This window comes from Tenrec ecaudatus, chromosome 6 (genome assembly GCF_050624435.1).
Source record: "Tenrec ecaudatus isolate mTenEca1 chromosome 6, mTenEca1.hap1, whole genome shotgun sequence".
Lineage (NCBI taxonomy): Eukaryota > Metazoa > Chordata > Mammalia > Afrosoricida > Tenrecidae > Tenrec > Tenrec ecaudatus.
The window spans coordinates 104649797-104663227 of record NC_134535.1 but is presented as its reverse complement, the minus strand read 5'-3'; the positions used below and the strand labels follow the sequence as shown (position 1 = coordinate 104663227).

Sequence of the window (13431 nt, the reverse complement as noted above, 5' to 3'; positions counted from 1 at the left end):
GGAGATTTTAAATCTCAAAAAGCCACCGAGCCAGTTCTGCTGTTTTTTGCTTTGTTTTGTCATTAGTGTTCCATGTGCATATTGAACTTCAGGTTCGATAGACTCAAGTTTGGATTCTGGCTCTCTGGACATGTTTTTATTTTCTTCAGCTTTACTCTGAACTTACATGGGAGCCATTGTTCTTTCCCCAGGCAATTCCTGGACTGGATTTAGCTGATGATGTAGAGCTTCTCCATCACCTCGTCCCACCAATGCTGCGTGTGGGTCTGCTGTTCTATGTTGCTGTGAGTTATATGCGAATCGATGGAAGTGATTTTGTTTGAAATGCTGGAAACTTCCAAATTTATATCTCCAACTTGACACCTTCTCAAAAATTTCTAGGCTCAAATATCCGATGAACTAGGTGCCACATCCTTTGGGATTTCTAAAATCTGAACTCAAACTTTTCCAAAGTTAAATCTTACTTCCAACTTTCCCTCAACCTGTTCTTCCACATTCTTTCCTACGTTCGCAACTGAAATCGTCATATCAAACCCAGAGTCACCCATGTGTTTTCTTCCCATAACCCGTAACTCATACAACCACTATGTCCTGTTGGCTCTATATTCATAACCACAAGTATCTAAAAATTCACCTACTTTCTTGATCTTACTCCTAAAGCCAAGACACCATCGCTTTTTACCTGAGTTATATGTCAGAATCAACTCACTGGTAGTGAGTTTTGGATTGGTATACAACATGGACCATTGCTTAAAATCTGCAAAGCTTTAGTATCATACGTAGAATAAAATCCATATGCCTACCACGCTTAGCCATGCTATGCCTACCTATCTCACAACAGCCTCCTACTTTGCTTTCTAAACGCCATCGCTCCCTGGCTTCTCTTGGTTCCTCAAGGCCGCTGACTTACTTCCCGTCTAAGGACCTGTGCGTTTACTGGTTCCTCCCTCGAACTCACTGTCTTAAGATCTTGGTCTAAATGATTTCGTTTCATTATTCAGGTCTCAGCTCAAGTAACAGCTCATCTTAAATGGCTCTCTCTATAGGATCAACACCCAGCAATTCTCCGCTGTGTTACTCTGCTCTATTTGACTGACCTAGCGGTTTTCACTCTCCATCACCATCATCTCCTGCAGGTAATGCTATTAGCATGTAAGTTCCATGAAAGCACCGACTGTCTGTCTTGCCCTGTCCTCTATCTTCAGTGATACAGGGTTGCCATAAGAGGATGCCTTAGCTAAGGGTCTGTTTAATGGGTGGGCTGCCAACAGTGTGGGCAGCGAAGTTAAGATGTACGTTTACTGGGCTGGCTGAAGCCACCAAGAGCGAATCCTTACTGAAATGTTCTGCTCCCTTGATGCTCACAGCCCGAAGCCTCTCCTTTCTGACCCTGCTTCTCTATTTTCCCTTCTTGACCCTTCTATCCATTCCTGAGCCCGCACAGGTGTTTTTGTTCCACTGTTATACTGCCCCTTGTATCAACACTATCCTTTGTCCTCATTTCAAATATGGCTCCCAAATAAAGATTTAAGCTCCAATGTAGTCAGCAGTCTATAGCTGTATGTCAACATGCCAATCTGACTGGGCATACTTTCAATGATCACAATCATACTATATCATTGATTGCTCTTCTTTCCTCAGACAAGAGTCTCTTGTTTTCCTCTGAGAATAGTCTTAATGATATCACTTTGTCGCCCATAATCAGAGTACTTTAAACACCCTTCAAGTCCCTCTACTTCCATCCAAGAGCCACCATGTCTATTGAGACTGTATTCATTATTGTCTGCAACACCCATGTCTTGATTTCTCTCCTACCACTGTCTCCCAGACTGATGTTGTTAGTAAGTTCTAAATAATATGCCCTTCTCTATCCTCTCTCTGATAATCCTGTTCCATGAACAAAAAACTAATTACTCATCGTTTCCCCTCCCCACAAAATGTTTAATGATTCAACTCTCCTATCCTATCTGAACCTAAGTTCTCTCTTTAATACGAATGTATCACAACTCTCTTCTATTAAAATTCTGAACCTCAGTCAATTAATCTGCATGTGACCCCTAGCAATATTTCATATTTCCCCAGTTTATTTTTGACTACAATCTAGGACAAAAAATTCCTCCTAATTCTCCTAATTACACACTTCTTTTCACTGAATAGCACACAGTGTACAAGAAGGCAGAGTTCAAAAGCATGGGTGGAGTACTACGCAAGTGGTTTGGAAGTAATTATGCTTGAAATACTGTGCCTAAAGCAGGTGCACAAGCAAATGTGGTGAAGAAAGCGGATGGTTCCTGGATATCAAAAGATATAGTGTCTGGGATCTTAAAAGGTTTGAAGATAAACAAGCGGCCATCCAGCTGAGAAGCAACAAAGCCCACATGGAAGAATGACACCAGCCTGTGCTATCACGAGGTGCCAAAGGAATCAGTGACAAGGCATCAAAGAACAAAAACTCACATCCCCGTGTACTCACCCCCCCTGATATCGCCTAAGACAAATGGGTGCATAAGCAAATGTGGTGAAGAAAGCTGATGGTGCCTGGCTATCAAAAGATATAGCATCTGGGGTCTTAAAGGTTTAAAGGTAAACAAGCAGCCATCTAACTGAGAAGCAACAAAGCCCACATGGAAGAAGCACACCAATCTGTGTGATCACCAGGTGTCGAAGGGATCAGGTATCAGGCATCAAATAAAAAAAATCATTTTATTGTGAATGAGGAGGAGTGCAGGGTGGAGACTCAAAGTCCATCTGTAGGCAATTGGACATCCCCTTATAGAAGGGTCTCCAGGAAGAGACGAGCCAATCAGGGTGCAGTGTAGCAACAACAAAACATACAACTTTCCTCTAGTTCCTAAAAGCTTTCTCCCCACCCCCCACTATCATGATCCCAATTTTACTTTACAAATCTGGATAGACCAGAGGATGTACACTGGTACAGATAGGAACTGGATACACAGGGAATCCAGGACAGATGATCCCTTCAGGACCAGGGGTGAGAGTGGCGATACCAGGAGAGTAGAGGGAGGGTGGGTTGGAAAGGGGGAACCAATTACAAGGATCTACATGTGACCTCCTCTCTGAGGGATGAACAACAGAAAAGTGGATGAAGGGAGACATTGGACAGTGTAAGATATGACAAAATAATGATTTATAAATTACCAAGGGTTCATGAGGGAGGGGGGACCAGGGAGGGAGAGGTAAAATGAGGAACTGATGCTGGGGGCTTAAGTGGAGAGCAAATGTTTTGAGAATGATGTGAGCAATGAATGTACAAATGTGTTTTACACAGTTGATGTATGTATGGATTTTGATAAGAGTTATATGAGCCCCTAATAAAATGATTTTTTAAAAATACAGTGTCTAAAGAAGAGTATAGGAGAGGACATAAAGGCAAGTTGAAGCAAGTTCATAAATATTTCACTCATTATACAAACCTGAGTGGCAAAATATTTTACTAGATTTTTATTGATATACAAACTATTTTTATATTAAGCTACATTATCATATAATCTGAAAATATTATATAATGCAAGGTAATTTTTTAAGATAATAAAATACCTACCTGGAAGCTTATGCTACTAAACGAAGGTAAAGGTAGTTGGGAGAGTGACGCTTGTACCCCAATTAGCATTTTACATTTTTCAACCAAATTTTATGTATGTATGGTTATACATTTAAAAATATATACTTCAGAAAACATTAATGTTTTTCCTTTTCTCTTCATACCTGTAGCTTCTCAATTATATTCCTATAATCCCAAGCAGGCCCTCCGAGAGCCTCTTTGAAGCGTGGGCCACAGCGAGCAGATAACCTCCAGCCCATCGCTGCTCTTTGTACCATGTTGGAATGGCTCTTCATGAACAGAGTATTGACTTGGCTGTCCAGATCCACTGGAATGGCAATCCCACGATTCTTGGCTGAAAAAGAAAGATTCATAGTAATTTCCCTTGAATTTGATTTCTTACCCAATATCATGGATTGAATTGTGTTCCTCAAAAGTATGAGTCAACTTGTCTGGGCCATGATTCTCAGTGACTTCACAGTAATGTATTGATGTAATCATCCTCCAGGATCTGGTCTCAGATGATTAGTCAACTCTGTAGGGGGATTCCAGACAAAGCCCTGGTGGCATGGTTACAAGGTGGCTGCTAACCCACCTGATCAGCCTGTCTAAACCACGATCTACTCCATAGGAGAAAGATGCATCTCTACTTCCATAATGAGTGACGGCTAAGACACCCACAGAGGCAGTGCTACCCTGTCCTGCAGAGCTGTTAGGCGTCAGGCACAACTTGAGGGCAGTCAGTTTCGTTTTTCCGACCACAGTGAAAGAAAAGCACCGAGCAGAACATGTTCTTGGAAACCAGGGTCCCCGCATTGAGAATCAAGGGACTCCTGCTACCAAGACACAGAGATCTCCAAGGAATGCTGGGCCCACGGAATTTGAAAGGTGACAGGCTCTCCCCCCAGAACGGGGAGAGTTCCCTTAGTCTTGTTCTGAAATGACTTCTAGCCTCCTGAACTGTAAAGAATAGAGCACTGTATGTTGAAAGTCTATGGTGGAATTTCTAATATCTCAAGACTAAATGCCTAGGAATCACATTACTAAAACAACTGTGAAAACGAACAGTTAAAAAAGGAGAAACATCACACCTCCACGTTCTGTCATTATATTGATTTATATAAATTCAAAACCATTATGCCTGAATATATGTCAGTTTTTATACCAATTAGTAAAATGGTTTCACTATACATTCAAGAACGTACTTGATCTCTTGATGATTAATACTTGAAACACACTTCATACAGCATATACATCTAGAAGCACATTGTATAACAACCATGGATATTAATACCTTCTCAGTTGCCACAGAAAATTAAAAAACAGACTGAAGGCACATGATAAAATCCTGTCTCTCTATTCATTAATTTAAGTAGCGGTATGCACATGTGTTTTTGTGACATGCACCTGTGTGAAATGACTTGTGGTAAAAATCTGAAAAAGATATGAAAAACACAAAGCCTTACAAAATAAACATACTTAAGTGATGCCACACATAACAAACCTTTTTCCCTAGAAATTTATATTTTAGCAGACTGGAAACAAGAATGCCTGTCATAACCAGATAGGAATGTTGAGGTGTTTTTGCCAGAAAGGATGAAGATGGGATTAGTCTGTCAACGAAGGACCAGAATAAACTGCCGCAGAAGATACTAGAGAGAGAGAAGATCTTCCCGATACTGAGTGGCAGTAGGATTTGGGCATCACCTGGGCAGAAGATTAAAGAGTAGCACCTGGATAGCTGGGAGTTAGAGCTCTCCCGTCTGACCAGCAAAGGACAGAGTCGTTGGCAGCACTGTGTCCCCCCAGAGGATAAAGTGAAAGAAATGTTCTTTGAAGAGTGTGGAATACCTGCCTGACAAGACTGCCAAGTAAAGGTGTCAGGGCTTGGCAGAGAAACTGAGCAAAGTTTGGATACGTTTCACAGCTCCTCCTCATAGAGAGGTGGCGTCCGGAAAGGGCTAAGGCCGCACCAGCAAAGACTGAGAACATATGAAAGGTCCAGTCCCTGAGCCAAGCTCTCCGTATTCCCAGTGTGTCTCTGTTACGCACACAAACACACACATGCGCGCGTGCACACACACACTCCTTACAGCAAAGCCTACATTTGGTCAGCTCCTTACCCAGAACCCAGTGTTTGTACTATTCTTTACAGAATTCTGGTAGGGAAATGGATTCTCAAAAATGCTTAAGAAACCCATGTCCCCTGCCCATGAGTCATTACACACATCTTCCTAATTGCGAAGACACTTTCAAGAATCACAGGGAAACTAAGAAATATTAAAAATAACTCATCCCGAGAAAACCACTGAAGATTCAAGGAAAAATTTTAAATGCTTAAATTATTGTTCTCAGAGAATGTAGTTGATACTGTATTGGGGAAAATGAGAATATCAGAAAAATAATTCTTAGAAATTCAAATATGATTGAAAAATAAATACTTAAAACTTGGATGAACAAAGGGAGAAGAGAGAGAATCAGAGACAAAATTGTGGATCTGGAAGAAAGAAAGAAAAAGTCAGAGAATCATTCAGAATATAAAAGATTAAAGTAGAAAAGAAAGTGCAGAGATTACCCAACAGATATAAATTCCAGAATGGACTAGCACAGACACGAAAGGAAAAAAAATCATGAAGAATAGAAAGAAAAACTGTTCCTTCATCTGAAGAAAGATGTAAACTCGAGATTAAAAGGGCCCACTTTGTGTGAAATGAGATACACATATTTTGCTGTATTCTTGTAAAAACTTAAATGTCAACCACAAAGAGAAAATCACAAGAAGTTCCTGAGAGAAAATGTTTCCTTTCAGAAATCAGGGTGATAGCTGCCTTCCTGTCATTGGCACTGGATGCTGGAAGACAGTGGACAATCTTTAAAGTTCTGAGGGGGAAGGTACTTTAAAATTAAAGTCTGTGTCCATGTGAATGAGACTCCAGAATAAAGGCATTCTAGAGCATGAAGAGACTCAAAAGCACATCCCTGACTCACCTAGGAAAAATGGCTCCAAAAGTGAACAAACGGGAATTCAAGAAGAAGGTGCCATGAATATAACACACAAACACAGTAATTCAATATGAATCTGAGGACCCATTTGAGAGTAACAGCTGAAATATTCTCTTTCTGTTGGAAAGTTTAATATCATAAGGCTGTGTTATGGTCTATAATTGGGTTACCATGAAAAATGTCTATACAGCATAAGATCATATGTCTTCATCATTTATGTTTCAAGTTGTTATCAACCAAGAAGAGACATTTTCATTCTATTTCAGGTAGAATGAAAATATCGCAAAACCATAGCAATGTAAAAACAATAATACATTAAGCAACAATGAAAATATAGCGTGGGAAGGGAAGAGGCTGAAATGAGGGAAATTGCATGACTTTCCTTATTTTTCATAATGGGAAGCAGGAAGGTACGGTTTAGAACTGCTAAGTCACAAAGCAGAGGCATAAAAGTCATTAGAGTCACCAGACGACTGTCTTTAAATGAATGAAAAGAGGCAGGAAAGCCTGAAAAGAAACTCGCTAGGAAGAGGGGAAAGGTGGGCAGGAGGACTGCCTCTGTATAATGGCCGGACAGGAGCAGCACTGCTCTTCCTGCTGCTGACAATTCTTAGAAGCTGAAAGGTGCTTAAAAATGCCTTTGAAGATAAACCATTTTAGCCACCGATAGGAAAATAAGTCCTTATATAAACATGCGCGCTAGCTGGTTTTACACAAATAATAATAAAAATAGCTCAGAGGCAACCCTAAACTCTTGCACCACTTCCCAGATTCAAAGAAGTCGTGAACGATGTCCTGGCATGCAGGATCAAGTCTCCTTTGCTAAAGCACAGTCTCTGCTGGTGTCAATCACCACAGCAGCACAACCACGGCCACCTGCCTCTGAAGGGCAGACGCCCCCACACAGCCAAGCTGCACACGTTAGGAATACCTAATTCTGCACCCTGAGCAACGCCCAGCAAAACGTTAGTCCTTTCTTGGCTTCTGCACACGTATGTTGGGCTTGCTCTAAACAGTCAAGAACCATACTACTAACGTGTTATTTTCTAAACCAAAAATAAGCATGGTAATCTTTGATGTGGCTGAAAACTTTTTATAACAAAGTTTCTGCCCAGGTTGAAACGGGAGAGGAAATCTGGTAGAGATGGATTACCCAATAATCTAGGGAAGCATGTGCTATTTTGTGCTTACTTGCTAATCTATAGTGAACAGCTTCACGTGACCACGTGAACATACTATGTTTACAACATAGTAATAAACAATCACAAGCAAGCCCCCGCTTCCCTTGTTTACTGTCTATCAAGAATCATAAATTTGAAGCCAGGCTTTGATCCTGGAGGACAGGGCTACTGAGGGGGAGACAAAAGTCAGCATATGGAGGTGCAGAATCTTTAATGTGGTAAAAAACATGTAAAACTGGCCCTGCGAGATTAGCAAATCCACGTTCACGCTGTTTACTGAGGAATCCCTGGACGCTGGGGACTGGGATGCAGATCTCATCTGGGGATCTCCAAAGTGCTCTGCTGGCCCAGCAGGTTAAGCACGGGGCTAGGAACCACGTGGTCAATGATTGATACCCATCAGCTGCCCCGTGGGAGGAAGGTAAACGCCACTTCCCCACAGATGCCGTCACACAAACCCCACGGAGCTGTCCGACCCGGTCCCTGGGGGAGCGGCGAGGTGGGATCAACTGGATGGCAGTGGGTTTTTAAGAATCTGGTACGTTCGAGGGGGCTGAAAAAGAAGTGGTGCTGCTATGGATATGACTTAACACGAAGAACTGCTAACAGAATACTTTTCTACTGACGCCAATGGAACGTTCTTTAAATGGCAGCAGCACCTCTGTCACTCTTAGGCCTGCAGCCATCCTTAGTGAGGTCACAAAGTGTCGCCCGCCCACAGATGTTCCTGTGAATTACGGCCACTACATTTTCCTCCAGGGGCAGCTGTGGACAAGCCAGGGCTCAGGAGCCGATCTGAAACTTTCTGAAAGGTTTTTTTTTTGTCTCCCCCAAAGTATGCCACTTTCACTGGTAGGATCTAGCCTCCTAGCTCAGCACAAACGGCATGATATGAACCGGTGGGTAAAATGCATTGCTATGCTACAGCTACAGGTAAACTCGAGACAAGGCAAAGCCACAGTTTCCAGGCAATGAAGGCAAGTGGACTCTGAAATTAGGGAAAGGAACTTTAAGGGTTTTTTAAGTAGGTTTGTGTAGCTAATGATTTCCAAGCAGATTTAAAAATCTGAATACCTTTCAAGACACAGCCTTCAGAAATATATTCACAATACTGTCACTATTTTAATTTGAAAGCAAAATTGACCATGCTAATTGAACCCTCCAAATATTGTTTGAACTTTAAAGTGAAAACGGATGTCTAAGGAAAAACTTTCCTTCATGATATCACCTAGATGTTAGTAATCAGAACATTTTTAATACGCGACCAAAATAGGATCTTAACTCCGCTTACTTTTTTTTAATTAGAAAAATTCAATGTAAATAGCATATGGAAATGTGAAATTGGAGACCTGTCTTGTGATTAAGGTATCCCCACCTCTCTTTTCCCTCAATAAGAAAAGGCTAATGAGCTTACGATAGCCTGCTGAAGTTCACAATGTTTTAAGAAGAACTGCTGCTCCATCTCCAAGTTAGAATGCAACTGAAATCTTACCTTGTTACAGAGATGTTGTCAGAGAATAAGCACATAAACGGCAACAAGAACAAGGAGCCAGGGTGGGTTGTTACAGATGCAGTTATCTTTTCTCGAGCTCTGGCTAAAGAGATGCTAGCTCTCTAAAACAAGATCGTCTACTCACAGGCATTTTGATTAGTAGGCCAACCTACTAATTAGGCTTATAATTCCTGGAAATTCTCGGAATATGACAAATCTTCGCAGTGATTTCAAGAAGTTATTGAAATCTATTTTGAGTTATTATTCATTAAATTTTGCATATTACGTGCAATGTTTTAATTAGATGGAATTACTGATGGTATTTGCCAGACCGAACAGTCGGAGAACATGCAGAATGCGGCGATAGGTGCCAGGCAAGGAATAGATCAACTGATGGGGAAAGGCAACTTCCAGTTTAAGCATTAATTGGGAGACGTGGTTGGTTGTCAGCCCTACTACAGAAGCCCGCAAGAACCAGAACAATTGGTGCCACGGGAAGACAGTAATGGGGTGGGCAGGGAGTAGTGTTTTTTTGTGTCATGCTGCAGTATGCAGAATAAATATGTGCTGAAGCATGAGTGTATTAGCCATTAACGATATTAAATGTTTTCTTTTCTATTTAGAACTATACTACATTGATCTTTAATTAGTCCCAAAATAAAACAGCAAATATAAATGTAATAGGTTAGTCCAGAACTAGTACTGGCACCCCTGACTAGTCATCTGATAAAAACCGAGTCCTTCATTGGGCCTCCACTCAAGTACTCCCTCAATGCAAGAACACTTTGTTCTATATCATTGGCATTCCATGATGCTCACCCTCCTGACACGATTGCCAAAGGCAAAGTGGGTGCATAAATAAACGTGGTGAAGAGTGCTGATGGTGCCTGGCTATCAAAAGATATAGTGTCTGCACATAATTGGGGGAGCTAGTTTTGCTGACTGGCCCATGGAGCTAGTGCTGATTTCTTGAAATGGAGTACCCTTGGGCAATGATTGGTGATGCTAACGGAGCTTCATAACATTATTTAAGCAGGGTAGAGATCAAAGAGTTGTGTGGCTGAGAGGGCGAGGATCCAATTGTGTCATGCCTGTTAGTATGACTGAGAAGAGACTGCCCTGCCTGGAAGAATTGCATTCTGAGCATTTCTGAACCTGAATTATAATCTATTACAATCCCTAATAATTCCCATAATTGTGAATTGTCTATAAGTTCTGTGTAGCCACTGAAATAAATTATAGAACCCAGCCGACACGTAGAGAGTTCCGTGGGAGGAATGGTTGGTATTAGAATTGGTACACAGGCTGGAGGGTGGAACCTGACCTGCACCACATAGGCAATCGCCCTGACAATTCAAGGTCATGTTGGATTTAATTCTCCTTCCCCCTTGTGAAGCCAGAGGAGTTAGAAGCTACCTAAGCATCATCTTTACAGGGCTATATCTGACAAAGAAAATTAACCTAGAAATTCTACTTCTAGGAGCATTCTCTACCCTGGTTGTATTCTCCCCCGTATGTAAAGTGATTAGCAAAGGCATCCATACACAACAGGGTGAAACAAGCTAGGGCATCACACACCAACGTACTATGCAGTGACAAGGGTAGCTATTCATTCTGTGTATGGGCTTTTTAAAAAATTCTTCCTAGTTATATCTTGTATCCATGCAAAAAATATTCCTTAAGAATCTGCTGTGATCTATACATTATATCAAGCTCTAGAGCTTTATAAAAGAGAAGACCCTTAGTCTGGACCTTCTACTCTGTTCTTTTTACGTACACGAGGTGCTTCCAAAAGTTTGTGGGAAAAGTCCACTGTCTTTTTGTTCCATTTTCCACAAATTATTGAAGCCCTTTGATACCTCTCATATTATATTGTACCCCAATATGTTGGGAATTTTTGAGATCAGAAAATATGGTTTGATAGACTGAATATCTCCAACAACTCGAATAATGTCTTTCATGCAATGAGGAAATATAACAGTTTAATTAAGGAAATAAATAACTTGATCAGAGTTTTTCCAATCTGGTAACGTCTTCAGTTTTAAAAGTAATCATGGAGTTTTCAGAACCATTATTACTGGAGTATATAATGTCTTTATATAGTCCACCAGACGCTAGATTAATGTAGATGCAGTTGTTTTTTGAAAGAGACTGAATCTCTCTTCCCAAAAGGTTAATATTGCTACATGTTCAAAACATTCTGGAGCAATTGGCTTAAACATAGCTATTCCTTCTTCAAACCATTTGTAAAAGATCTTTTACAGAATTTCCATTTGCAAATAAGATTTGCTGCCAACGGCATACCCAACATTAATCCCCCCAAATCACTTGAAGATTACACAACACATGGAGCAAAATCCTTTTGTAAGTGAAATAATGTGGAAATAATTCTTGGACAGTTTTCCTCAAAGTACTTTCTACCATATGCTATTGTATTTATTTTATGTGAATGAGTAAACTGAGGAAGAGTGGGTGTCCAAGCACAGCTAAAAATTCACATGGCCTTATATGTGCATTTATCTTGCCTCGGTGAGCGCCCAGAGGTGCATTTATTGCCAGGGTCCTCCATCCATATTTTTCCTCATCTACAACAAGCATTAATTTATCTCACTGGGTGAAAATGAGCAGACACATATTTATTTATTTTATTTTTTAATCATTTTAACCATTGGAGACTAAATCATTTTAATCATTGGGGACTCTTTCAGCTCTTATAACATTCCATACATCAATTGAATCGAGGATATTTGTACATATGTTGCCATCATTTCCAAATATTTCCAAAATATTTTCTACTGAGCTCTTGGTATAAGCTCCTCATTTTTCCACCTCCCTCTCCCACACTCTCACCTTCATGAATCCTCAATCAATTATATATTGTTAATATTATTTTGTATCTTACACTGTCTGTTGCCTCCCTTCACCCACATTTCTGTTATTCGTCCCTTTGGTGTGGGGGGGCGCGGTTGCTACATATCCAACCGTGTGATGGGTTCCCCCTCTCTCCCCCATCCCTCTCTGCCATCATGCCCCTCCCCTCAGGATATCACTACTCCCACTACTGTTCCTGAGGGGTTTCTCTGTCCTGAATTCCATGTGTCGAGAGCTCTTATCTGTACAATGTGTGTCCTCCAGTCTAGCCAGATTTGTAAGGTAGAACTGGGTCATAGTAGTTGGGGGAGCAAGCATTCAGGAACTAGAGGAATGATGTGTGATTCATCGATGCTCTACTACACCGTGGCTGAATCATCCTTCCTTACAACCCTCCTGTGGGGGGATATCCAATTGTCTACAGATGGGCTTTGGGTCTCCACTCCAACCCCCCTTGTTCACATCAATATAATTGTTTGTTTGGGATCTTTTGATACCTGATTCCATCGACACCTCATGATCACACAGGCTGGTGTGCTTCTTCCATGTGGGCTTATTTGCTTCCATGCTAGATGGCTGCTTGTCTAACCTCAAGCCTTTAAGACCCCAGATGCTATATCTTTTAATAACCAGGCGCCATCCGCTCTCTTCACCACATTTGCTTATGCACCAATTTTTTCTTCAGTGATTCTATCAGGAAGGTGAGTATCAAAGAGTTCCAGGTTATTAGAACAAAGTATTCTGGTGTTAAGGGAGGCCTTGAGAAGAGGCCCAGAGTCTATCTTGCTATCTTTCTACCATATATATTTGATTATAAGCTGACACAAATGTCAGCCAAGGCACCTAATTTTACCATAAAAACTGCATTAAAAATGTGCTGAAAAACTCGGCTCATACACAAGTATATACAGTCTATAACATATAAATATATGTACATTGGCCTTTATCCCTTTCATTATAAATTAACAAATTTACATATATACATGCCTAGCGATATACCTCTATAAATAGCTTTGTCTATTTCTTTCCAATATTTCCTTTCACCTTCCTCCTACCCCACTATCATGCTCACCCTCTGTTCAGCTCTCAGTAATTCCTCTCAGATACATTGCACTTGATTAAACCCCGCCAGGCATTATATGCCACCCTCAATTTTAGATCTCTTGCTGTGCCCTTATCTCTGAGTTTGTTGGCTTCCCCTCCCCCTCCCCGTACCCTCATCTCCCATGTACCCCTGGAACGGCTGGTCTGGTGTTTTCTTCTCGGGAATGTTCATCCGGCCTCTCTTAAGTAGATAGACATACGGCAAAAGAAAAACAAAA

General features: G+C 41.0%; 1 protein-coding gene across 1 annotated transcript in view; it reads right to left on the bottom strand.

The window, feature by feature from the left end:
• Positions 1-13431, bottom strand: part of ITPR2 (inositol 1,4,5-trisphosphate receptor type 2) — a 590339-nt gene that overhangs the window by 256983 nt on the left and 319925 nt on the right. Inside the window, exon 35 of the mRNA XM_075551968.1 lies at positions 3727-3917. Within this exon, the coding sequence (XP_075408083.1) occupies positions 3727-3917 (191 nt within the window). The remainder of the gene's footprint in view (positions 1-3726; positions 3918-13431) is intronic.